We start from the raw sequence: 26,908 nt of genomic DNA on the forward strand, positions 1-26,908 counted from the left end.
AAAAAATTTTTGATGTTTATTTTTTTTCAATGTTTATTTGTGTGTGTGTGTGTGTGTGTGTGTGTGTGTGTGTGTGAGAGAGAGAGAGAGAGAGAGACAGAGACAGAGCGCGAGCAGCAAAGGGGCAGAGAGAAAAGGAGACACAGAATCTGAAACAGGCTCCAGGCTCTGAGCTGTCAGCACAGAGCCCAACGCAGGGCTCAAGTTCATGAATCACAAGATCATGACCTGAGCTGAAGTCGGATGCTTAACCAACTGAGCCACCCAGGCACCCCTCCCTCTAAAATATTTTAAGACACATCTATATATTAGTTTGAGCCATTCATACCAATATGTTCACATATATCAAGATTGATATGTTACTACATTGCTTTCAGATACTTTTGTGCTTATCCATTTCTTGTTTTCATTTGTGTTTTATAGCATATACTCCCTAGTACTTAAGGACTGAGTAGAATTTAACGATTCAAGGAAAAAAAGTCACTAATTCTAATTATATTTTCTTCCTTTGTATGTATGTGTGTGTATATATATATATACCTATATATATGTATATATAGGTATATATATATATGTATATATAGGTATATATATATAGGTTATATAGGTAACCTGGTGATTCAAAGCCAGTCAAAAATTACAAGGTAGTTTAGAAATTTTAAGAATGACTAATGAAAAGACTTCATCCAGATGTGCTATTTTATCCTGGTCACCAGAAAGGAAGAACCCAACCCTTTCCTCCATAAAAAATGTTTGTGCATCGTCTTCCATAGCTTTCATCCATTAAATAAAACTCCAAATGAGTCTTAATATCTTGCACTGCACTTTGATTCTACATCACTTTGAAAATTTGTTCAGGACTAGCAAATATTAAAGGAAAAAGAGATGAAACCTTTTGTTGTCAGTTACTCTTCTGGACTTTCTCAATGAAAAGGCCGGATTATTTAGACCGAGTGAAAACAACATTATGAATAAAGACAAGTGAGTTGAAAGTTTTTAAAACAAGATTTCAAATTGTTTATTAGTGTTTGAGATGAGATCAAATTTAAATGTCATAATAGGAAAATTGCTAAATTGCTATTAAATTATTGCTACTAATGAAGAGTGTAAGTGGATTTGCCAGTAGGTAGAATAATAAAACAGCAACATTTATGGTTCGAAGTTTTTGCGGCACATACAACTTTCTTTTCATAGGTCTTCTGTTTCTGGTACAGTGGTATCCTCTGTAGGTTCAGTTGTTATCACTATAGGAATATTCTCAGATATCCATCCCTTAGGAGTCCTATTAAAGGACCGTCTGCCAGAAAGAGGATTGGCAAAACCCATAAACCTGGGATCTGTTAGGAGTAGTAGCTCAAAATCTGGAACCTTGAATTTAACCATCTTTGATGCTTTTTCAAAACCTCCAAATGGGGTGGCAACTCTGTGGGAAGTGAAAAACAAAAGGATATATTAATTAATTTTCAAATTCACTTGCCAATAAATAGAAAACAATTTAATTCATGATTTTATGGGCATGTCGTTATGTTATATTCTTTGTATGATTTTCAGGTTTTGATCTCTGAGTCAAGCATTTTTTTAAGGACTATGCTTTTAAGATAATAAATTGGTGTAAATTCCTTTGTATGTACTTTTAGTTGATGACTAAATTATCTATTCCTTACACCCTGAACTCCCTGAAAACATTTCTTGCCTTTGTGCCTTTGCTACCAGTGTTTCCCCTGCTTAAGATATTTCTTCCTTGCCTTCTCTCCACCTGTGTCCGTCTTGTGGACTTTAAGTTCCAACTCCCCTCCAATTATTCCAGCCCACACACCCTTCTTTAGCCAAATTCCTGTAGCATCCATTGCTTTATGTCAGTTATTTGGTGCTTACGATATGGTACTTTGTACTGTTAGCTTTTTTTTTTCATAATATGATTTGGTTTGAGTTTGGGTTTTAATAATGTGGTTTGGTATAATTTGTGAATTATAAACTCTTTGAAGACAAATAGTATGTCTTTTGTATCTTTCTAGCTCTACCTCAAAATTCTCAATATTCTGTTTTTCTTTTGAATAAAGACCAACTTCTTATCTTGGCATTCAAGGTCCCACATAAAATTCTAGCTGTGTTTGATTTAGCCATTAATTTATTTATTCATTTAGTGCCAGGCACATTTTCAGTGTTAGGGGTATAGCAATGAGCAATGTAGTCAATGTTTGAGCCCTTATATTCTAACAAAGGAGACAGACATTAAAAAAATAAACATATAGACAAAACATTCAAGACTAATGAGAGCTATGCAGAAAATTAAAGTAGTATGATATAATAGAGTATAAATGAATGACTAGATAGTCAGGGAAGACTTCTCTGAAGAGGTGACATTTCAACTGTCATCTGAGGATGAGAAGTTAGCCATGGGCAGTACAGCTGAAGCACATCAGCATTTCAGGAAGAGGGAGTAGTTAATGCAAAGAATCTAAGGCAGAAATAATGTTCGGGAAAAGAAAGAAAGCCTACATTGGTAGACCAGTAGGTAAGGGGTTGGTAGAGAGAAGAGAGGACAGAGGGGTGTATTGTACGGGACTTTGTCCAAGTAAGGAATATGAATTTCATTGTCAGTGTGAAGGGAAACACCGTAAAATGTTAAACAGGGAGTAGTGTAACCTGATTACATTTTTGTAAAGTTTACTCTGGCTGCTCTTTCTCTGCAAATAGATTATAGGAGGACAAGAGTGAAAGGAGAGAAGACATTGTGACAATTCCAGTGAGACATGATGGTGGCTTGGATTTCAAGTGTTTTCCATGAAGATGTAGAGAAGCAGGTCAGGGGCGCCTGGGTGGCTCAGTCGGTTGGGCGTCCGACTTCGGCTCAGGTCACGATCTCGAGGTCTGTGAGTTTGAGCCCCACGTCGGGCTCTGGGCTGATGGCTCAGAGCCTGGAGCCTGCTTCCGATTCTGTGTCTCCCTCTCTCTCTGCCCCTCCCCCGTTCATGCTCTGTCTCTCTCCGTCTCAAAAATAAATAAACATTAAAAAAAAAATTTAATAAAAAAAAAAGAAGCAGGTGATTTCAGGATGTGTTGAGCAGAGTAAACAGGATTTTTTGATAAAATGGATAAAAATTGTGGGGGAAATAAAGAAAACCAAGAATTGGTTTTATGTTTAGAGTTTTAGCAACTGGCTGGTGGAATACAGAGAGGAACAGGTTGGGTATGTGGGCGGAAAACAATGTTGACATCCTAGTGGAAGGTCAATCATGCTGGTTTGCCGTCTTCTCTTTCATGCACCCTTTGTTCCAGCCAAACTGAATGCATGGCTTGCTCTTCACCTTATTCTCTCCTACTTTTACTCATACTCCTTTTTGTTGGTATACTCCTACACTTCTTGCTACATTTCTAAATCTCCATTAGGTTATAACTGTTAAGTTCTTTTTTTTTTTTAAATCTTTTTTAACATTTATTTATCTTTGAGAGAGAGAGAAAGAAAGAGTGCAAGTGGGGGACGGGCAGAGAGAGAGGGAGACACAGAATCTGAAGCAGGCTCCAGGCTCTGAGCTATCAGCACAGTGCCTGATGTGGGGGTCAAACTCACAAACTGTGAGATCATGACCTGACCTGAAGTCAGATGCTTAACTGACTGAGCCACCCAGGCACCCCTATAACGTAAGTTCTAATTTGGACTTCCAAATTATCTAGTTCTTTAGTATGTTAAGTAACATACATAGCTTTCTTCTGGAAGCTTTCTCTGATCTCCCACAGCCAAAAGTAGTTCTTTCCCCTCTAAGTTTTCATGGACTCTATCTTTACCTCCCATCTCACCCCATTTCCTATTTTCCATTATATCCATTGATATATCTGCTTTATTTTTTGCCAAACTGTACTCCAGGAGGACTGGAATTCTCTCTCATGTATCTTTGTAACTCATTACAATATACTTGTGTAATGCATTGTACCTAGAAGATCCCCATACACATCTGGACAGTGCAACTGGCAAGACTATACAGATTCTCCAATAATGTGGAAATTATTTTAAAGCCTGGAAGAGATCTGATTTTCTTTGTAGCTCAGTCACTCTGTGATCTTTCTTGAATATCTTAATTTCTGTGTGGCAATAGTGAGGGGCCATGGACTCTAGTTAGGTAAGGAGAAAGTGATTGATGGACTTTGAGAGATGGGATGGCTTTAACGTGTGGGGCTAAAGTATTATTGAAGGAAAGATGAAGAAATGAAAGGTAAAATTACAATGTGATAGAGAGTGGAATGCTTTGAAATTGAGATTTTGAAAGAGACACAGGTATTGGTGATGATAAACTTTAAGAAAAACCAAGAGTGACTGAGGTGGGATTGAGAAAGCTATCCTTAAAATGAAACAAAGTCTTGAAAGGGCGGAGAGTTCAGTGGCTCGTACATGGATCCTGAAGCCACAAAGAAGTAAGACAGGAACAGTACTGGGGAGGAAGACAGGGAGCCAGACACTAAAATCTTCAGTGAGGGGAATGTCTACAAAATGAATAGATCACACTCAGATATCACCTCACGCCAGTCAGAGTGGCCAAAATGAACAAATCAGGAGACTATAGATGCTGGAGAGGATGTGGAGAAACGGGAACCCTCTTGCACTGTTGGTGGGAATGCAAATTGGTGCAGCCGCTCTGGAAAACAGTGTGGAGGTTCCTCAAAAAATTAAAAATAGACCTACCCTATGACCCAGCAATAGCACTGCTAGGAATTTACCCAAGGGATACAGGATTACTGATGCATAGGGGCACTTGTACCCCTATGTTTATAGCAGCACTCTCAACAATAGCCAAATTGTGGAAAGAGCCTAAATGTCCATCAACTGATGAATGGATAAAGAAATTGTGGTTTATATACACAATGGAATACTACGTGGCAATGAGAAAGAATGAAATATGGCCCTTTGTAGCAACGTGGATGGAACTGGAGAGTGTTATGCTAAGTGAAATAAGCCATACAGAGAAAGACAGATACCATATGTTTTCACTCTTATGTGGATCCTGAGAAACTTAACAGAAACCCATGGGGGAGGGGAAGGAAAAAAAAAAAAGAGGTTAGAGTGGGAGAGAGCCAAAGCATAAGAGACTCTTAAAAACTGAGAACAAACTGAGGGTTGATGGGGGGTGGGAGGGAGGGGAGGGTGGGTGATGGATATTGAGGAGGGCACCTTTTGGGATGAGCACCGGGTGTTGTATGGAAACCAATTTGACAATAAATTTCATATATTGAAAAAAAAATGAATAGATGACCTCAACAATGGCTGAACAGATAGTACATGGTGTCACATGGTATAGAATCTCTGTCTTGTTTCCCATAATTTTGTCTTCCAGTAATTTGCTCCTCTGAAGAGCAGCATGTTTTATTTTCTATTGCATCTATATTCAAGATGACTCACCTTATGATATTTTCCCCAAATTGCTATGTAAGATATGGATAACAACAGGTCACTGATTGGTTCAGTGACCTCAGCCTAAGTTAGTACTCAGCAATCATATCAGTATAGACTTTCATGTCCAGAGTCTAAAACTGTTACTCTGGAGGTATAAGAGAGATCAGGGTTTTTTTAATTTTTTTTTAACGTTTATTTATTTTTGAGACAGAGACAGACAGAGCATGAGTGGGGGAGGGTCAGAGAGAGGGAGACACAGAATCCGAAACAGGCTTCAGGCTCTGAGCTGTCAGCACAGAGCCGGACGTGGGGCTCGAACTCACGGACCGCGAGATCATGACCTGAGCCGAAGTCGGCCGCTTAACCTCCTGAGCCACCCAGGTGCCCCGAGAGATCAGTTTAGAAAGAACTTGAAGAACTTAGATTATCATTCAGGTCCTTTATGATTATTGAACTTCAGAAGGCATAGTGATGATGAAAGCTAATATTTATTGATTGAGTACTATATACCAGACACTTTTTAAAGTGCTTCTCAAACTCTCTTGGTAGGGGAGTCACATTGGGATCTTGTTACAGTGCATCCACTAATCCAGTCAGTCTAGTGTATATCCTGAGATTCCACATCTCTAACCAGTTCCCAGGTTATGCCATTGATACTGGTCTATGGATCATACTTTGGGTACAAAGGCTTTACATGATTTTTTCATAAATCCTCACAACCTTATAAATTGGTTCTACTTCTATCCCTATTTAATAAATAAGCCTGAGATACAGCTAAGCTAAATGACTTTCTCAAAGTCACCTACCTATTAAGTTATAGAACTAGGATTTATACCCAGGCAGCGAGACTCATGGGAGGCCTGCTTTTCTAGTCACTATCTTATACCACACCTTGACAAGAAAATTCTTAAGGAATATTGGGCCTTCTGAGATCACTTTCTAAGTAGAGATGTGTGTTTAGGACTGTCAACCTACCTGGGCTTTGTCTAAGTGATATAAAACCAGGTTGCTCTCACATTCACGATGCAACTAGCTGATTCAATATCCCACATTTTGTCATTTGATTTACTGAACTGAAGGGTCTTTATGACTCAGATTTGATTTAAACTTCTTATTCTTGGATGTCAAAGATGTCCAAGATAATATTTTATCATTTTAGAAGCTGGCTATTATATAGCAATAGTTTGTTCATTTGAGATTCATTCATTTATTCATGCAACAAATTACTGATGGTTTATTATGTCTAAACACCCTATCTGTGCTAGGAGTTCAAGGATGGAAAGATTGCCGTAGGTCTTACAGACAAGTAAAAAGTGAAACACGGGGAAGAAACAACACATCATTGAATATGACAGTTGCTCCAAGGGAAGAGTATCTATGCAGAGAAGCTTAGGGTAAAAGCACCTTAGTCTGCCTGGTTGGTCAGTAACCACTTGTTAAGAAGCCTAGGGTATGGACCAGCTACATTAATTTGTATGGTCCAATGCAAAATAAAACCTTAGAGATTCTTATTAAAAAAAATTGTTAAGAATTTCAAGGCAAAGACCGCAAAGTACTGAAACCCAAGCAGAGCCCTTCAAAGCGTGGGCACCCCAGGTGACTGCACAGGCTTCACATCTATTTCTGGGAGTTTAAGAATACGCACATGCTCACACAACTTAATGGTAATCATTTCACAGTATACGCACATATCAAGTCATTATGTAGTACACCTAAAACTAATACAATGTTATGTGTCAATTATATCTCAGGAAAAAAAAATGATTAGCCATGAGTTGACTGTTTAAGCAGAATGGCTGTTACATAGAGGTTCATTATACCATCCTCTCTTCTTTTGTATATGTTGCATATTTCCCATTACTAAGTTGTTCTGCTTGTTTGTTTAAAAACAATATATGTTTATCCATTGGATACAAGAGGCTGGAGTTGAACATTTCCAGAATTAGGCTGAATTTGGCCAATTCTTAAAAAACCTTAATTTCAGGGGTACCTGGGTAGCTCAGTTGATTAAGCCTCTGACTTCGGCTCACGTCATGATCTTGCAGTTCATGGGTTCAAGCCCCATGTCAAGCTCTGTGCTGACAGCTCAGAGCCTGGAGCCTGCTTCACATTCTGTGTCTCCCTCTCTCTCTGCCCCTCCCCTGCTCACACTCTGTCTCTCTCTTTCTCAAAAATGAATAAACTTTAAAAAAATCTTAATTTCAAATCTTTATTTCAGAATGAATTTTGCTCATTTATTTTTCTAAATCAAAGAGTAAATGTTCTTCTGCCACTGAAATCTAACATTTGAGTTTGACATTTAATGAATCACTTTTTACCTTTTTGTTCAGTTCAGTTTTGTTTTTCCTTCCCAATTTGTAGGTCATTTTCTTCTGTTATAAATGAAAACATTCCATTCTGGTCCACCACCTATCTCCTACCTCCTACCAGTGATCCAGTGAAAGATTGTTGTTTGAAAAGCTGCATTTTCTTTTCTTTGGCACCAGAGAGACTATATCCTGTTTGTTTGAATGTTTATTGCCCTCAGCATACAAAGTAAAGTCTATCAACAGAGATGTTAAAGAGTCAATGTGAGAGATCATTTGTAAGATTTTTAAGATCTCTGTAAATAGTGTCAAGTTTTAGTCAAAGGTAGTGAAGCAAAAATTTCCACTTAAAGATTTGGAACGTTCTATTAAAAGATGACTGCGCATCTCTATAATTCTTGTAACATAAATTCTTCAAACAGATCTGACTTAAAAATGATTTTTACACTTTGTCATCTGTGCAGTGAATAATAAGCGTGTTTCACTCAGATTCACAGTTAATAGATGCTTTCTTGATTATTTTGATCGATCAGTAATAGGGTTGCATTTGTTAAGACTAATAGTGCTTGACATATAATATGCCCATAGTAATTACTGATTATTCTATAAGGTAAAGAATTATGTAAAATGGTTGTATAGAAATTAAAATAAATATTCTACTGAATACACATGCATGTAATACATTTAAAGCCACTTCTATAATCATAGATATATACAGATGAGGAAACTAATATAAGGAGGGTTTAAGTGACATACTCAAAGTCATACAGCTTTTTTAAGAAGAGCTGGAAAGCTCCTTGTTCCTAGTTTACTTTTCTTCACATGTTAAGAAGGCTTAACATAGTATTACTTGAATAAAGCATAATATTTAAATAAATTAAAAATGAGTACAAGAATACAAAGTTGTTTTAAACCATGGGCCATTTTGAATATATGATTAGACTTTGGAGCCAATTCTTACCCAGTTCATTATCACTGCTGAATGATGTTAGACTGTGTCTTACCCTTATATGCTTTATTAACAATATCCAGGGATCGAGCCCCACATTGGGCTCTGTGCTAAGCCTCTCCCTTCATCTGGCCCTTCCCTGCTCTCTCTCTCTCTCTCTCTCAAACACACACACACACACACACAATATCTAACAACTATGTATAATAATATGGTGTTACCAAATAATATTATTTTACTCTTTGCAAAGGAATTAGGGAATATTTGGAGACTGCTTATTTCCCTTCCTTCCTGTTGCTCTATTTTATTTTTGCAAAAGTGAAAGAAAAGATATATTAGAAGTAAGTCTTATAATAACATTTAGTTAAGAAATAGAAGGGAAATGATATATCTTATTACATTTTATTTTTAAATAAATGTTTTTTTTTCTCATAATCTTGAGTTTTGTTAAAATAAAGTCTTGGTAAATAACCTATAACAGAAAGGGTATTAACCCAATTCGTACCTTGAAATTATTTTAACCTCTCTTTTACATGGCTGGAATGTGTTCTAGACTAATTTGATGGATGGCTTTTATCACATCTAATTTATGATAGATACCTATTGAGATTATTTTGCCTATGTGATTTTTAAAATTTAGTTGAAGTGTAAGATACACTAAAAAAAGTATACAGATCATAAGGCAAAATTTAATATTATTTATTTTCTAATTATTTGATAGTAGTATAAAAATATCATAATTTTTATGTTGACCTTGTACTCTGTGGTTGTACTAAATTTATTTACTAATTCTGATTACCAATCTGCTGCTTTTGAATTTCCTATGGACATAATCCTGCCATTTGTGAATAAGGATAGTTTTATTTTTCCTTTCCTATTCTTACACCTTTTGTTTATTATTATTATTATAGTTTCATTGTCTAACAAGTGTCAAAAAACAACTTCTCTGTCTGAAAATGTGTATGTAAGTGTGTTTTTTATTTTAACTTTTACCTTTAAAGAATATGTTCACTGGAAATAGAATTATACGCTGGCAGTTATTTTTTTTTCATTTTTAAAGTGTTATTCCATTGTCTCCTATAATTCCAGTTGCCTTATTTTTACCCTATCTGTACTATCTGTGCAAAGCCTGATGTGGAGCTTGAACCCAGGAGCCATAAGATCATGAGCCAAAGTCAGACACTCAAACAACTGAACCACCCAGGCGCCCCCAATGTTTTCTCTTTTTAAGTAATCTCTACACGCAATATGAGGCTTGAACTCACAATTTTGAGATTAAGAGTTGCATGCTCTACCAACTGAGCTAGCCAGGCTTCCCAATTTTGAAAACTTCTTAGCTATTAACTCCTCAGATACTGTTCTGGCTTATTTTCTCTCTTATTCCCTCATAAGACTCTATTGGCTTATTTATTTTTTTATTACTGTCCCAAGTGCATCTTCTGCTATTTTACTGCATTTTGAGTCCTTTTGATCATTTTCTGTATCAGTTTATGAATCCACTCTTCAGCTGTGTTTCATCTGCCATGAAGGCTATTTGTTTAATCTTTAAAAAAATTTATCATTAAATATAATACAAATATAGAAAACTGATTAAAATGTACAATAGCTTATTATAAAGCAAATAACCTTGTAACTACTACACATGTGAAAAGTTTCTCCAGAAGCCCACATGTGCCTGCTCAATCCCAATCCTCTCCTGATGCTAGTAGTAGTAAATGTTTTGACTTTATGGTAATATAAGTTTATAAAATATAAAAAAAACCTTTCTTTATATGTTAATAACCCACATCTGTATCTCTAAATACTCATGGTTTAGTTTTGCCTGTCTTTTTAAAATGTCTTTTAAATCATTTTTACATATGGATTTTCCTTTAATCTGTTCCTTGCATTTATTTATTGAAAATACTGGATCATTTGTCCCATAGAGTTTCCTACAGTCTGAATTTTACTGATTATATTCCCTTGGTATTTTTAACATGTTTGTCTGTTCTTTGTATTTCCTATAACTTTTATATGGGGCAGAGGGAGGAAGAGAGAGGGGGGGAGAGAGAGAGAGAGAAAGAGACAATCTTAAGCTATGAGCTCAGCACAGAGCCTGATTCAGGGCTCAATCTCATGACTCTGATATCATGACCTGCGCTGAAATCAAGAGTTGGGCGCTTAACTGACTAAGCCACTCAGGCACCCCAGTCCTTTGACTTCCTCATTTCAGTTATTATATGAATACTTCATTTTATTTTGCTTCATTTTACTGAGCTTTGCAAATATTGAATTTTTACAAATTAGAGGTTTGTGGCAACCCTGTGTCAAGAAAGTGTATTTTTCCAACAGCATTTGTTCATTTCATATTTCTGTGTCACATTTTGGTAATTCTCACAATATTTTGAACTTTTCATAATTATTAAACTTGTGGTGATCTGTGATCAGTGATTACGACTTGCTGAAACCTCAGATGATGGTTAGCATTTTTTATCAATAAAGTATATTTTAATTAAGGTAGTACATGTTGTTTTACACATAATGCTATTGCATGCTTAATATTTCATAGTATAGTGTAAATATAATTTTATATGTACTGGGAAAACAAAAAATTCATTTGACTCGCTTTATTGTGATAATTTGCTTTATTCACAGTGCTCTAGAACTGAACCCACAATATCTCCAAGTTATGTCTGTATATTTTCACTTTTGTAGAATTTCCATTTGATTCTCTTTTTAAAAACATTTCCAGTCTGCTGATATTCTTTGTCTTGTTATCTATTTTCTTGAACATATTATTCACAATTATTTTAGAGTATCCAACATTCCAATAATTGGATCTTTTGTGTGTCTGTTTCTTTTGTTTATTATTTTTCTCTTTATTTTTAGTCATTTGGTCTTGTCTCATAGTATGCTTGTCTCATACTATGTCTCATAGTAATTTTAATTGATAAGCATGTGTACAAAAATTGTAGAAATAATTTGAGTCTTGGAATGGTGTTCTCTTCCCTCCAGAGATGATTTACTTTTGTCCATGGCAGGCAGTTTGACATAAAGGAATTGATTTTTATCCAATCTAGGATAGGATATATATCTTATATCTGCTAGGCCTCTCCCCCTAGCAGACCCTATATTCCTGTTTTTGGCCTTCCCAGATTCAAGATTGATAAAGGTTTGCTCACTATTTCTGCTTCTTCTTAGTTGTTGCCAATAAATCAGCAAATGCCTTAAGAGGAAAAGTGGTACCAAATGTTGGGTTTATATCTCTAAATGTCCCTCATATCTAGGATTTTGGCCTTCAAGTCCTTACTTCATTGGTAAGCGCTTTTTTTTGTTTTGTTTTAATGTTTATTTATTTTTGAGAGAGAGAGGCAGAGCGCGAGCAGGGGAGGGACAGAGAGAGAAGGAGACACAGAATCCAAAGCAGGCTCCAGGCTCTGAGCTGTCAGCACAGAGTCCGACGTGGGGCTCAAACCCATGAACTGTGAGATGGTGACCTGAGCCGAAGTCAGACACCCAACGGACTGAGCCACCCAGGCTCCCTTCTTGGTAGCTTTTTAATCACTTTATAATAACTAGCTTTTCTACTTATTTTTATAAAGTTGTTCTAATATAAACTAGTCTTCCATAGCTGGAAATAGATTTCCACTTCCTACCTATGTAACTTTTTATACTCATTTATTTAGCAAACATTTGAGACAAAGATCATGATTATGTTGTTTGTTTCTTAAGTAGGCTTTTCAAGCAATGTGTGAAATAGACAAGGCCTTAAACTTGTGTAGCAAGTTACATATACTTTAAGGACAAAAAGAATCTTAAAGCTACCCTTTAGGGATTGCCTACGTATCATCCTATTTTGTTTCATCTACTATTTGACAGTAATAAAGAATCTAAGAATATTGCAGCATTATTTACAACAGCCAAGATATAGAAGTAGCCCAAGTGTCCCTCAATAGGTGAATGAATAAAGAAGATGTGGAATAAAATATACACAAAGGAATACTACTCGGTCATAAAAAGGATGAGATCTTGTCATTTACAACAACATGAATGTGCCTAAAGGGTATCGTGCTAAGTTAAATAAATCAGAGAAAATTCACTTATATCTGGAATCTAAAAAAAACAAAACAAATGAATAAACAAACAAACAAAAAGCAGAATCAGACATATAAATACAGAGAGCAAACTGATGGTTGCCAGAGAGGAGGGAGGTTGGGAGCATGCGCAAAATGGGTGAAGGAGAGTGGGAGATACAGGCTTCCAGTTTATGTAATGAATGCCATGTGAATAAAAGTACAGCATAGGGAATATAGTCAGTGGTATTATAATAGCATTGCATGGTGACAGATGGTAGCTATACTTGTGGTAAGCATAGAATAATGTATAGAGTTGTTGAATCACTATGTTGTACATGTGGAATTCACATAACACTGTGTATCAACCATGCTAAAATTAAAAAAAAATTATCATTACTTATTTGCTATCTCATAAAATCAGTGAAATTGACTAAATAAATATTGGCACATGTGTATGAAATGACATTTGTACACATTAAAATGATGTAGATGCACATTTACTTATATCAAATTATGCTCATAAAAGAATCTAAGAATACAGTAATATTAACATTAAGCTGTAAAGTTTTTATTTCTATATTGATGTATATATAACAAAATAAAATTTTCTCAAGTAAAGGAGAAATGTTAAGAGGTTCTCTCTCTCTCTCTCTCTCTCTCTCTCACACACACACACACACACACACACACACGCACACACACACAATGTTACATTTACAAAAGCCTTGATTTAACACAGGAAACTACAGTTCCTAATTGGATGGTATTGTGTTCGCTGAAATAGCACTCACTTGGTATTTATACAATCAGTAAGCATCCGTTTATAGCCAGCCCAGATGTACCAGTGTGTTTGTAAAACTGGAAAACAAACTGTTCAGCAGGCATGGGGTGGTAAAGCCACAAAATACACCAGAAGTTACACAGCATCTCTAAAGCACTAATCTCAAAAACAAGCCTCAATTATTTCATTATTTTCCATTTTCCCTTAGTGTTTTACTTTTTATAATTTTCTACCCTCCCATTTTGGAAAAAAAGTTATATCATTGATTAGAAAGGGCCTCCAATCTCCTTTCCTTGATACATCTCAATCCCTCCTTAAATTCTATGGTATACCTCATTTATGCAACAGAAATATACTAACTACTATTAGTAACATATATAATACTATTAGTATTACTAATAATGCTAATAAGTATTAATAATGGTAATAATAGTAATAGTAGTAATAATGCTAATGTTAGGTGTAATCCTAGGAGATCTATTACTAATAATAGGCATAATATTGACACCACTATTATAGTAGTGTGTGAAAACTAAGTATAATTTATAAGTACTGAGGAAGGTCACTAATTAAATGCAGGCTTTGTGGTATTCTTTTGTAAATAAAAAAGTTACTCCTTAATTTATTAATTTTCAAATGAATTGTCATTAAGCAGTCTATTAATTGGTTCTTCTTTTCTGTGGGTCCAAAACAGCATACTGGAGATATTTTACTCTAAAATGAAAATCAGGGGCACGCTCAGTCGATTAAGTGTCCGACTTCCGCTCGGGTCATGATCTCACGGTTTGTGAGTTCAAGCCCAGCGTGTGGCTCTGTTGCTGACAGCTCAGAGCCTGGAGCCTGCTTCAGATTCTGTGTCTCCCTCTTTCTCTGCCCCTCCCCCGTCACACTCTGTATCTGTCTCTCTCAAAAATAAATAAACGTTAAAAAAAATTTTTAGACAAAAATCAAATGATCAAAGAATGGATTATAAGACCATTAAAAATATATCTAAAATAGCCATGGGAATTATTAAAATTGGATAGCAGGGAGAAATAAATATCCATTGTGAATACTATCATGCAGATATTATTTGGCAATAATTTTGGTAGCATAAATTTTGGTTTATCCATGTGCTGGAGTCTTGAACCACAAATCCTTAAGTTACCTTTAATCTGGTTTAAAAAATGTAAGTTGGGACCTAGAGTTACACAGTAATTTTCATTGTCCTATATGTAATTTCTGAAATTCTTGAATAGCATTGTCATTTGAAACAACACATAAACACTAATATCAACCTTTGAATGAGAAATTATTAGTTTTTGGAAAAACTTTTTAATAAAATTATGTTAATAAAAATTTTTTAAAAACATTCTATAATGTGGGAAATAATCTTGATGTTGTAACAGTGATAGTTTCTGAATCACTGCCTTCATTTTTATACTAAAAAACCAAGATTTGCCATGTTAATAATATTGCAAAAATGAGTCCTTGCCTAGGCTTAGGAGTTACCCTATATTGCCATTTTGAGTCTCTTCTTAAAAGAAAATTTCTTTTTCTACCAGAAAATTCAGTTCTCCATACCATGATATAAAAGCCTTGGTGTTACACAACAGTGTCACCCAGGATAATTGGATTACCTGTTAAAGCTCCTGTAATCAGGCAGTTCTGCCTTTCCTTCAGGCTTGAAAAATTTAGGGTATAAAGCCTCTAAAAGCTCCGGATCACCGCTAATGGCTTGTTCCCAGGGAGACTGATAGTACTTAGGGACAGCCGTGGTGTTGAACTTTTCAGGAGGAATTTCCTTCAGTGGTCCAGAATATCCTTTGGAAAAATATAGCAAGAATAAATAAACACAGAGTGCCTAGGATTACAGAACTCCACCTAACATTTTACCATGTTTAATTTTTCAAGCGGGGGTGAATTTACGAAGAATGCGTCCTTTTTATGATCTCTCAGACAACAGTCTGAAACTGTAAGACATTTTTAACCCCTTTAAATTTGTGGAATTTTCAGAAGAAACCACTTTTGTCAACATTTAATTATACCAAATCATACAGTTATTTCTTTCTTGATTATCTTTAGTATGCATTTGTTCAATGAAACTATTCATTTAATTTTAAAAAGTTGTTTCCCTTACATTAATTTATAGTAGGCTTTAGTTACCACAGTGAATGAATTAAGTTAAAATTATATATATTGAGTGCCTACTGTGGTTCAAGTGCTGGGGAAATAGCCATGAAGATAAAACCTCCCTCCTCTGGGAGCTGATTCATTAGAGGTAATTCTTAGGTCTTGTCTATCTTAAATCGCTGAGTGATCTGCAAACCGTTTAAGCTTCAGAACGGTGAAGTAATTTGTTTTCACTGTCTTAGTCAGACCCTGATCTTATTCCCTGAGGAGTCCATCCCATGATTACTTTGTTCCTCAAGATTTCTTAGGTAACTTTTCTGCTTCCGGTCTCACTTCCTCAACTTCTCGCGGGAGCTGGAAATTTTTTGTAAGTGCCCGTTTAAAAATCGCACGAATTTCTGGCATAAACTTTAAATCATGTTCTCATGCATCAAGTGACATTCTTCAAGTTATTCAAAGACAGCTGTGTACTCTCCATCTACACTACCATACTACCTCATTGTGTCGTTTGCATAATTCTCTTTTCCACCGTCAAAACCCTTTACCATTTGGTCACCCTTACTTTTTTAAGTTTCTCTGATTCTCTTCTCTAAAATGTTTTCTATTTTCTTCTGTCAAATCACACCTATCCTTTCGTTACACTAAAGAGTTTATCTCCTCCAACAAATCTTGCAGTTATTTGTTTGCACTATTCATTTTCTTCTGATTGCCTCCAGTATCTCATGATAATCTCTTCTAATAATCTTTTTTTCTGCTTGCCACTTAGTTACTCAAAGCTCTTTTCTTATATTATACATGCTGCCTAAAAAAATTCCATTTATATTCATGGCTTTGTAGCCTACATATTGATGATTGCACATTTTAAATCCCCAAGACTTTCTGTTCAACCACCCATTACATTTGTCCAAACAAATATTCCCCTGCCATCCTTTATAACCTGTCTAGACCTATGTGTGCCTATTTCTAATATATTTAGCTTCTTCTTCTATACTGGTTACCTTAATGCTATCACTACCTTCAGATGCCCAAGACAGAAGCATTATGCTAAACTTTCCCTCATTCCCACAACAAATCTCTAAGTATTACCATCTGTGCTTTTTAAGGACTTCTAAAATAGTGGCTCTTAAACTTTGTTGCTGAATAACTTTGGGCATATATTTAAAATGTGGATAGTGGGCTCTTCCCTCCAGAGATTTGATTTCGGTAAGTCTCAAGTATGGCTTACAAGTCTTAGGGAAGGGATTTGCAAAAAGAACATTGGGAAACCTTGCTCTAGAAAATTCCCTCTATCTTCTTCATTTTTGTTACCGCTGCCTTGGTTTAAGCCTTGACCATCTCTTGCCTGGGCTTTCACAATAGCCTTCATACGAATCCTTTAGATCCCAACCCTTCCCCCATGTCCCACACTGCTGCCTGACTGACCTTTCTAACTGGAAAACCTGATCCTGTCACTGACTTCCCTTTCTCAGGGGGCTAAGATGGCTCCCCATGACAAAAGTCTAAATTACTTAGCATTGCACATGTGGCCCTAACCCCATCCAGGGTAATGTCCTGCCATTCTCTTGTCCCTTTAATGCTCCAGAACTTGGGTCCACTCTACCTGAAGCTTGTTGTGTCCCCATATGATTCCCTACTTGTTCCATTAGTTCCCTGTGCCTGGAATGTTTTTCTAATTCTTGCCACCTGCAAATTCCTATTTTAAGTCTTAGCTTGAAGTTACCTCTTCTATCTAGCCTTTCCTGTCTCCCTCAGAAAAGGAGAGTTACTTTCCTGGCATTTTGCATTTGTATTGTAAACATAACTCCATTATCATAACTATTACATTTTAATGTCCTCTTCCTTTCCTAAAAGTGATCAAATGTCAGCCATCTAGAAACTGGAAATTTTAGAATTTTATATTTTTAAAAATTCCTTGAAATCCCACTACCCCAATACAGTTATTTTATCTGTGTGTATTTTGTCTCAGTATTTTTCCACCAATAAACATAATAATCACATAACTATAATTCTAGTATACATTCTAGTGTATTTTATTCCTAACCAACTTTGCTCAGGATACTTTTGAAGTTTCTACATCATGTTCATAATAATTTTAAAGGTTTTATAACCTTTGTTACATTGAGGGATGGACAAGGGGTCTAATCTTTTCACATTTTTTTAATATTCCAAGTTTCCCAATTTCTTTTTATAAATAGAATTAACTAATAACTCTTTTCTGATGTGCTGATTTATAGGAAAGAATTTGCATATGTTTAAGTTCTCAGATACATTACATTTCAGCAATGCTACATGATAAAATTTCTTGTTTGATTTTAAAATAATGTCTTTAAGATAACATTTCAGTTCAAAGGAACTTAATTCCTGCAGTGTTATGGCACTGTAATACTCTTATTGATTCATGTTTGAGAAAAGTTAGATTTTAGATACATGGCATGTTAACTAATAAATTTCTTTGCTAAATTAGGATAAACTGAAGTTTGCTTCGTCAATTATCAACCAAGGAGGAAGGATCCATTACTCTTGCTTCAGGACAAACTATCTGATAACCTCCAAAATCCTCCTTTTCTTAGTCTGTGTTACATAGACATTTCCTAATATTTAATAATTGGATATATAGATTTAAAGAGCTCTATGAGTTTATACTTTTAAACTTTCTCTTTATATTTATTTATATTTATATATTCATATATATATTTCATTTATTTTGAAATAAGTAAAATGCATATATGATATTGAATTATATATGCAGAGGCAAAGTGAGACCACAAATATAATGTGAACTTTTTCCTGTCTCCCTATGCATGAATTCCTTGAGGGTAGAGATGAATTTTTTTTTATTCCCTTTGTAATTACATAGTTTATAAAGATGACCACATAATAAAAGTTCTAACTTCGTGCTGAGAGTACTGGATTGAACCAACATAAGCTTTCTATATGTCTTCTCTTTGCTATTTAAAAAAATAAACAAAAAAACACTCCAATCATTAGAAGGCAAGTAGTTACCACATGGTGGTTGGAGCTAAAATAATATGTATGTATTCTATTATGTTTTAAGGATATAAAGTTGATAAGGAAAGGATTAACTTTAGCTAAGTACAATGGTACCCCACTTATCCTTTGTTTCACTTTCTGCAGTGTCAGTTAAAGGCAGTTATCATGGTCCTGTCCTGTCCCCAAGCGGGTGCTCCTCCTTCTGATACGTGGTCAGAAAGTCAATAGTAGCCTAACACAAGGCCTGCTTTACTCACCTCACTACACCTCCCCATGCAACATTTTATTATGTCACATCATCACAAGAAGACAGGAGAGTACAGAATAATAAGATATTTTGAAAGAGAGACGGAGACCACATTCACATATGTTTCATTATAGTATATTGTTATAATTGTTCTACTTTATTATTGTTGTTGTTAATCTCTTACTGTGCCTAATTTATAAATTCAACTTTATAGTAAGTATGTACGTATAGACAAAAACATTGTATCCATAGAATTCGCTACTGTCCACAGTTTCAGGAACCCGCTGGGGTCTCGGGCATATTCCTGTGGAAAAGGAGGACTACCATACTTTATTATATGTTTGGGACTATACTTATCAAACTTAATTCTCACAGCCCTGTGCAGTGAGATTTGTCTTCCTTATTTTACAGATTGAGGGAACTGAGATTCAAAGAGATTTACTTTATTTCCCAGCACAATCTTAAAATAGGCGGGGATGGAAGGAGCTAGGAGGCTGAACCCAGGTCTGTCCGATTCTGAAGCTTGTTTTTCTCCTGTGTGCTTAATGCTGTATATGTAAATCTGTTACCTGCTTTCCTACCATGAAAAAGGCTACTGGAAAACTAAGAACTTTATCATGATGCTTTACTTCAGAATTCTATGCATTCTAATTGTGTATTTGGTCTCCTTCAGTGTTATTTTATTGTATCTATCAATACTTTTTCTCATTGTGGTGTTCAATAAGAGTGTCAATAAATCTAAGGTCATCAATGACTGGCATTCAATTTACTTTTAAGTAAGATTAAATATGATACAGCTGCTTTACTTACATATTTTCAAAAACTATTGCTGTTGTTTGAGGAGAATTCTAGAATTACTTTTCCTAAATTTACTGTTTATAAAAATATGACATAAGTATTGCTAATTTCAAGATAAAAGTATTTGAACCTTTAAAAAATCTATACATTCTCTTGAGGAAATACTTGAAGGTAATTGCCATCAATTATTTTGAAAAGATGTTGTCTAAATAGATAATTTTTGTGATAGATTCAGTATTTCAAACTCTAACAGAATTTCTAAATAACATACACTGACTGGATAAGGATTTGGTTCTCTTTTAAGATATTAAACAAATATGCAGTCTTAAAGAATTGCATTTAAAGTCTTCTAAGAAAGCAGAGAATAATAAAAGCAATCTCCACAAGGTCACCTTACAGAAGGCATCTGTCAATTTGGTGTCTGGATTTAATTCGTGATCAGTCAATATGAGCTTACAGCCATTCATAACCTCAGTTTCTTAATTTGTACAATGAGGATTGTAATAAATGTGTCAGAGTTATTTTGAAATTAAAGAAGACAATATATATCATAGCACTTGATAAACTATAGTCCTATACAAATAGAATGTCAATATCATTCCAAGTGATTCAATTTTCAATATAACAGATGATTGCCAACAAATACAACGAAACTTTTGAAAGAACATAGGAAATGTTTTATATGACTTCTTAGAACTAAATCTTTATGTTCATATTGAACTTAACCACAAAATAGACATATGATAACCAAAGCCATGTCATTTAGATACCATTCATTAAAGGGTCCAAATGACCTGAGTCATATATTTAAGTACACACCAATTTTATTCTATTCATTTTATTTATTGTCTGTAAGAGGACAGTTACCTGGTGCAATGTTTTCTGGATTTGGGGGACTTCGTGGATCCGGGGTGTTGGGAGGAGTAAATGGGGCTTGTTGTGAGCCACCTTCCAAGTTGCTTCCATCCAGTTTCCTGTTCTGCATGGCAATGTTGTGCTGTATTTGATCAAAAGTAAACTCTGCTGAAAACTCAAAAATGTTGGACACACTAATAGGAGATACCGTATGTGCAAGACTCCACTTGTATATTTAAAACTTAAATACAGTGCCACTTTCTTGTTTCTTGGGGCTTCAATAATTTATATGTAGTTGGTTAAGTTATTGAATGAGAAATTTTACTGATCCTAACCTAGGATCCGTTATATGACAACACTTCAGTTAATAATAATTAATTGAGGGGTGCCTTGGTGGCTCAGTCGGTTAAGCATCTGGCTTCCACTTGGGTCATGATCTCTGAATTCATGGATTTGAGCCTGGCCTCGGGCTCTGTGCTAACAACTTAGAACCTGGAGCCTGCTTCGGATTCTCTGTCTCCCTCTCTCTGCTCCTACCCTGCTCGCCCTCTCTCTCTCTCTCTCAAAAATAAATAAACATTAAAATAATTTTTTGAATAATTAATTGAGCCTCACTATGTGCCAGACACTGTGTCTAAGGCTTGGTATCAATTATTTAATGTACTATTCACAAAGCCCCTATAAGGTGAATCTATTTCATTTTTAGGTCTTTACAAATCTAATATTTTAGAGCATACCGGCCAAAGATTTGGCTTAGTCACAGTTACATTACTATTTTGTTTATACTGAGATTTAATTATATTCTTTAGTTTGTCTTGTTTAAAAATTTAATCTAAAATTTGAACTCTAGTTGTGTATAAAAAATATACTTGGAGCTGCATAGATTTATAAAAGGAAGAATCTGGGATTTCTAGGAAGTAAAATGCTTAAAAGAGATGTTCATCTTTTAAGTTTCAGGTGAATTTGTTTTACTATTATAATTTAGGATTTATTCTATGGCACTAATATAGCACCTTTAAAAACAGTTAATTTGCAGTTTAACAGAGAAAAAGACATTGTAATAGGTGATGTCTTCAGAAGCAAGGCTAGGCATTATCTCTATAATAAAGCATTATTGTAATTTGATATGAGAAATATGTGTGTTTTAAGAAGAAGCCAATCTAAGAAGTACCTAGTCATTTTTTTTAACTTTAGAAAGAAAAATTTAGTGAAGAGCATAGCAAATAAAAGCCAACTTTGACTTTATGTGACAGAAGCAGAAAACATTTTTAAATGCTTTTTCACTTTTACATGTATTTCTAAGATGATCTGGTGAAAGATAATTTTACACTTTAATACTTAAATAAACTTTATCTTTGTTTTCAGGCTTTCCCCACCCACAGCCACTCTCCAGGTGCCTTTTACATTCACCTTACTCTCTGCAACACCGTGGATAAAGCTGCTGTGGAAATGAATAGGGCACATATTGGCAATGGGAAGCTGGCTTGTGGAAAGGAGCAAAGACATGAGAGATAATGTTTATTAGGTGAGCACAGTGTCTTGATTACTGAGCAGAAGAGTTGGCATTTTATTCCATAGGCAACAAGGAACAATTTCTAAAGACTAGAATAATGTTATACTCAGAAATATCAGTATTTAGCTTTTTGAATGTAGCAATTATCTTAAGTGTTAGACATTTAAGTCTAGACTAGACTGGTATCTTTTCTCACTTCTGAACCTACATCACCTCTCAAAACTTTAATTATAAATAAAAAGCCAACTGAGATAAATATAGGAACATCATGAATTTAGAATTCTTTTTCTAAGTACCTGAAATTTGTCCATGAGATACATTTCACCTAAACTTGCAAACCATTCTACCTAAGGTAATTTAAGAATCATAATACTGATGTTCTTTGAAGACTTCTTCCTGGGGATTATTGAACAGGAAAATCAACTGTGTCTAGCTAGTCATTAATTTATCAGGCGACATCCAGTACCTCTATTGTCATCGTTAAATATACAAAGAAAGCCTAATAATAGTTGAGTAGCAACTTACTTTAGTTATGATAATAAGCCTTAAATTACAGAGTTCCATCCTGTGTGATTCCCTTCAGGAGAAGTTGAAAAGATAAATGAAAATCTGTTTCTTTTTATTTCAGTTAAGTTGACCCTAAACAAAGTAAAACTAGAGCAGCATCTTACAGGTCATAAACATAGAAGTTATAAACACATGAATAATATCTATTACATGATTTCTGTTGAAATATCAATAGAAATAAAAGGTCTTTTTTAAAAAACCATGTTTCTATAATTTTTGCCAAATACATAGAAGTTATTTTTTGCACAAAATAAATATATGTTAGGAATCTCAGTATATTTAGTTTGGTCTTATTTCAGAATTATTTTTTATTGTACACTTCCCCTTTCCCCACTATTATTTAAGATTTCTAAGGATTTTAAAAAGTCCATAGTTACCAAAAACATATGTAGTCTTCACCATAAAATGGAGATTGTTTTCCTCAATATCATTTTATAATGATTTATAGAAGTTAATTTTAATTATCATGAATGATTCTTCTATTTTATTTTTCCTTAAATGCTTGTTTTCTTCATCCATTTCAGTTTTTGCCTACTGGTTAAGAATTTGATCAATTCATGAACTAGGGTTTCAAAATTGGCTTTGTAGCAAGGAGTGTATTTTCATTTCTTTTCAAGACAGCACATTTTCTGTTGTTATTTATGTCATAAGGTTTGTGTGGCTTAATTCTGACGGTTTCTTAGCAGTAGAGTAAGCTCAAAGCTGCCGTTAGCTTTTTCATTTTTAAAATGGTACTTAGAATTTGGACAAATGGCATTAAATTACCAGGGAGCTGGCTTATATTTTCATCTAATGATGTCCTAAAGATTATAATAAAATAAGGCATTTATATAGTTAAATAATTATTTTGACAATATTTATTGCTTGAGGGAACCAGTAAAAGTAAAAGCTCATTCCAGAAAATGTAGTTAATAAATTAGGAAAATGTGATATAAATCATATAAAGATGATTCAAGAAGTAGATTATAAGTAATAGCTGTTTTCTTTCAATATTACTTTGTTTCTTCTTCACTACACAAAGGCTGTATTTATTTATCTATGAGTTCCCAGCATAGTATCTAGAACACAGTAGACATTCACTAAATATTTGCCAAAGTATAAATAAATGAATGGAAATAGACCTGAGCCTAATATTGTTTTTAAATTCCCATCATATTAACAAGGCTTGCTCCAAGTTGCAATCTAGTGCCTTGATTAAGCAAATATATCATTATATAATGTGGTTCACTCTCTCTTCCTCAATGATTTATTATGCAGGTCATTTTTAGAATTAAATACAGATCATTAAAGAAGGCACTTTAGAGAACATTTTAGTCCATTCTCTTATTTTCTAAATGAGAAAAGAGGTCCAGGAAAGCTAAAAAACCTTTTAAGTGGACTCCAAATTGCACAGCTTGTGGGACAGCCAGGACGGAACCCTGGTCTTCTGGTTTCCAGCCCAGTTTCCTTTAATTACACCATGATAAGTGTCAGTGCCAAGAATTCTAAAATTCTGAGAGCTGGATTTCAATCTTATTTATTATAGTGTTGCTTAAGACAAATTAATATACTTCCTTGAACATTACTTTCCTCATTTAGAAAAAAGAGAGAGTAGATTTCAACAGACTTTGGAGTGGGTTATGTAACTCAATGACATACTAGTTCATTGCATACATTATTATTGTTTATTGCTCTAAGTTACTTATTGGCATTTGATTGTTTATTTCAATATGCTTGTTACAGACTATTTTATTTATTTAATGTTCAACCTTTTAGGAATACTGAAAAACTATCAAGGCATATTCTTACCTTTTATGTATAATCAAAACATTTGGCCACAGGATGTTGTCAGTAATTTGAGATACTAGTGATGAAAGAATATATTGTGTTCATAAAGACATTTAAAAACTCATTGTGCCTTCCTCCAGAATTGTAGTTAAGGCATGGACTTAGAGATGTAAGTATAAGTTATGAAAACTGGATTTATTCATTTATTCAGGTGCCTAGACTTGTAGATGACTTTTCAAAGAATTTCCTTAAGCCACCTCATTTTATACTACTCTTTAAAGCTGCTCCTCTGTTGTCATTAATGAAAGAATATGATTATATAATTAGACATCATCAGCTGTGATAGGGATTATTTTAGGCTCACACTGTATTAGCCACATTTTTGGATGTAGATACTGGACATAATTATAGGGTAACATAACATTATATTTATCCATGACTTCAAGTGAAAAATCATCCCTCACAAATGTAAACATTATAGTTCAGTAAGATTTGATGTCTAGCCAAATTCATAGTTATAACTAGACTTAATCCATGGATGTTAAATGATGCTCATTAATGTGAAAAAGAAATTATTTTATTTAAGAAGTCCCCTCACATTTATTGTTAACCAGGGAAATAGAAATTTCAGGAATGAATAAAATTTTAGTGTTTGTGGGTGTGGATGTTAGTTCTGTAATGTATTTTAGTAATTACAATAAAAGATCTCAGTGAAACCAGTCTATTTGTTGTAAAGATGTGAGATGTCCATTCAAAACAACTTATTAGTGGGGGCAGCTGGCAAATGTTTGGGTTGAAATGCACAAGTAAACTTACAGACTTCCCATAGTTACAGGAAGAAACCTTTAGGAAATAAAACGTATTTATTATAGTCTCCACTACTTCTTCAAATTTAGAACCAATGCTTTATTCCTTTTTGATTCTTCATGACTGGTATTTTATTTTTAAAGCCATTTTACCAAAACTAGTTGTTTTCCTACTATGAACTTCTTCCTCTATAATCTCCCCATAGAATATATTGTGTTCATAAGGACATTTAAAATATATATAATATAATAAATATGTATATATATATACACATAATATAAATATATGAATAATGTAATATTAATATAATACATAAAACATAATTTAAGTCATTAGTTTGTTCATTTGTTTATTAACTTTAAGCTGAGGGAAACTTTTGCCTGAAGAGTTTTGTTTACCTTGGTTTGTTGTTAATAGGAATCAGACTTCCCTACACAATGTGGAATAAATGCTTTGAGTGAGAGGAGCTCAACTGTGTCTGTAGTCCTCAGGCACGTTTCAGTGCCAGGATGTACTCAGCCAATAAAATGCTTATACTTACTTTGTGGAGTGCTGTGTGCTTTGGAAGTGTTCCCATCCCAAGCATTTAACTAGCAGTGATAAGACCATGGAAACTTTTAGTTACACCAACCTCCACTCCCTCTCCCTCCTCTTAGTGAGCAGACCAGCTTTTCAGTGCCAAATTTACAGGTTTGCAGTGTCCCTACTGAACTAAAAAGATACTCATAACATATACAATGCTTCTTTTGTTTATTCACCTCAACTATTTATTATCATGAGAAAAAAAAGTCTAACAGCATCAATGGGAAAATATGTCAAATAAATATGTAGAACACTTGTTTGGGAATCTAGTGATACATATACACTTAGAAATGCTGCCCATTTATTTAGATACCACATGATCAGGTTATACCTACATTTATTTGTGCTTTAGATTCATACTGGAAATTTTCAAATGTGTATTTATCAGATCTTCTTTGTCGCATCTTAAATAGTCTGGCACCACGGTTACTGAGGTGGGATAATTCTTCCAACATGATGTCTCTGGGGATGCTGACTTTTTTGCCCAGGTGCATGCCATCTACATCTGTAAAACAACATTCATGTGTATGAAAACCCCAAGGTAAGCATTTGTAAGTGCTTTGCTAAATTCCATAATTTATTGCCTGCTATGTAGTGGCTTAAATAAAGACTCTTTATTCAAATTGCTTTAGGTTGAATCCTGGCTCCCTTATTTTCTAACTGTATGATTATAGATATGTTACTTATTTTTCTAAGCCTTGGTCTCCTCATCTGTAAAGGAGGGCTAATGGTAATAATACCCACTGAATAGGGTTGATAGGATTAAATAAAATGCTTCATATAAATCACTTAGCAATGGTAACTGGCACATAGAAAGAATGACTGAAAGTTAGCTAATAACACTGTTATTATTTAGTGTTTCCAAATTTAATGAGTTTTCAAACAGCACTGCTTATAGTTGTTTTAATAAGTTTTATTTGGCACTCCACATTTTTATGTGTTGGTTTGAATTATCCCTATCACTAGAAGGCCTACCCTTCCACTCATGCCATCCATTTCCCCATCACTGTCAAAATACCATTCATTCTGCAGCCATCACCAAGGAGCCTAGTATAAAGCAGGCAGGTGGTGAGTATTGAGTGAAGAATCCTTCCCAACCCAGCTTAAGTGCTATTTATGTGAATTCCTTCACTAAATTCTGTATTCATAATTATTCATGCCTTTTCTGTATTCCCATCACACTGAATCACAA

The 26,908-nt window shown here is 34.6% G+C and overlaps 1 protein-coding gene across 1 annotated transcript in view; it reads right to left on the reverse strand.

The window, feature by feature from the left end:
* Positions 1-993: 993 nt before the first annotated feature.
* MYOZ2 (myozenin 2) overlaps positions 994-26,908 on the reverse strand; it is a 41,277-nt gene continuing 15,362 nt past the window's right edge. Inside the window, exons 3-6 of the mRNA XM_015077492.3 lie at positions 26,052-26,221; positions 20,493-20,622; positions 15,097-15,280; positions 994-1,423 (exon numbers count right to left, since the gene is read on the reverse strand). Coding sequence (XP_014932978.1) covers positions 1,189-1,423; positions 15,097-15,280; positions 20,493-20,622; positions 26,052-26,221 — 719 coding nt within the window. The 3' untranslated portion in view covers positions 994-1,188. The remainder of the gene's footprint in view (positions 1,424-15,096; positions 15,281-20,492; positions 20,623-26,051; positions 26,222-26,908) is intronic.

Source organism: Acinonyx jubatus, chromosome B1 (assembly GCF_027475565.1).
Source record: "Acinonyx jubatus isolate Ajub_Pintada_27869175 chromosome B1, VMU_Ajub_asm_v1.0, whole genome shotgun sequence".
In the NCBI taxonomy this organism is placed as follows: Eukaryota; Metazoa; Chordata; class Mammalia; order Carnivora; family Felidae; genus Acinonyx; species Acinonyx jubatus.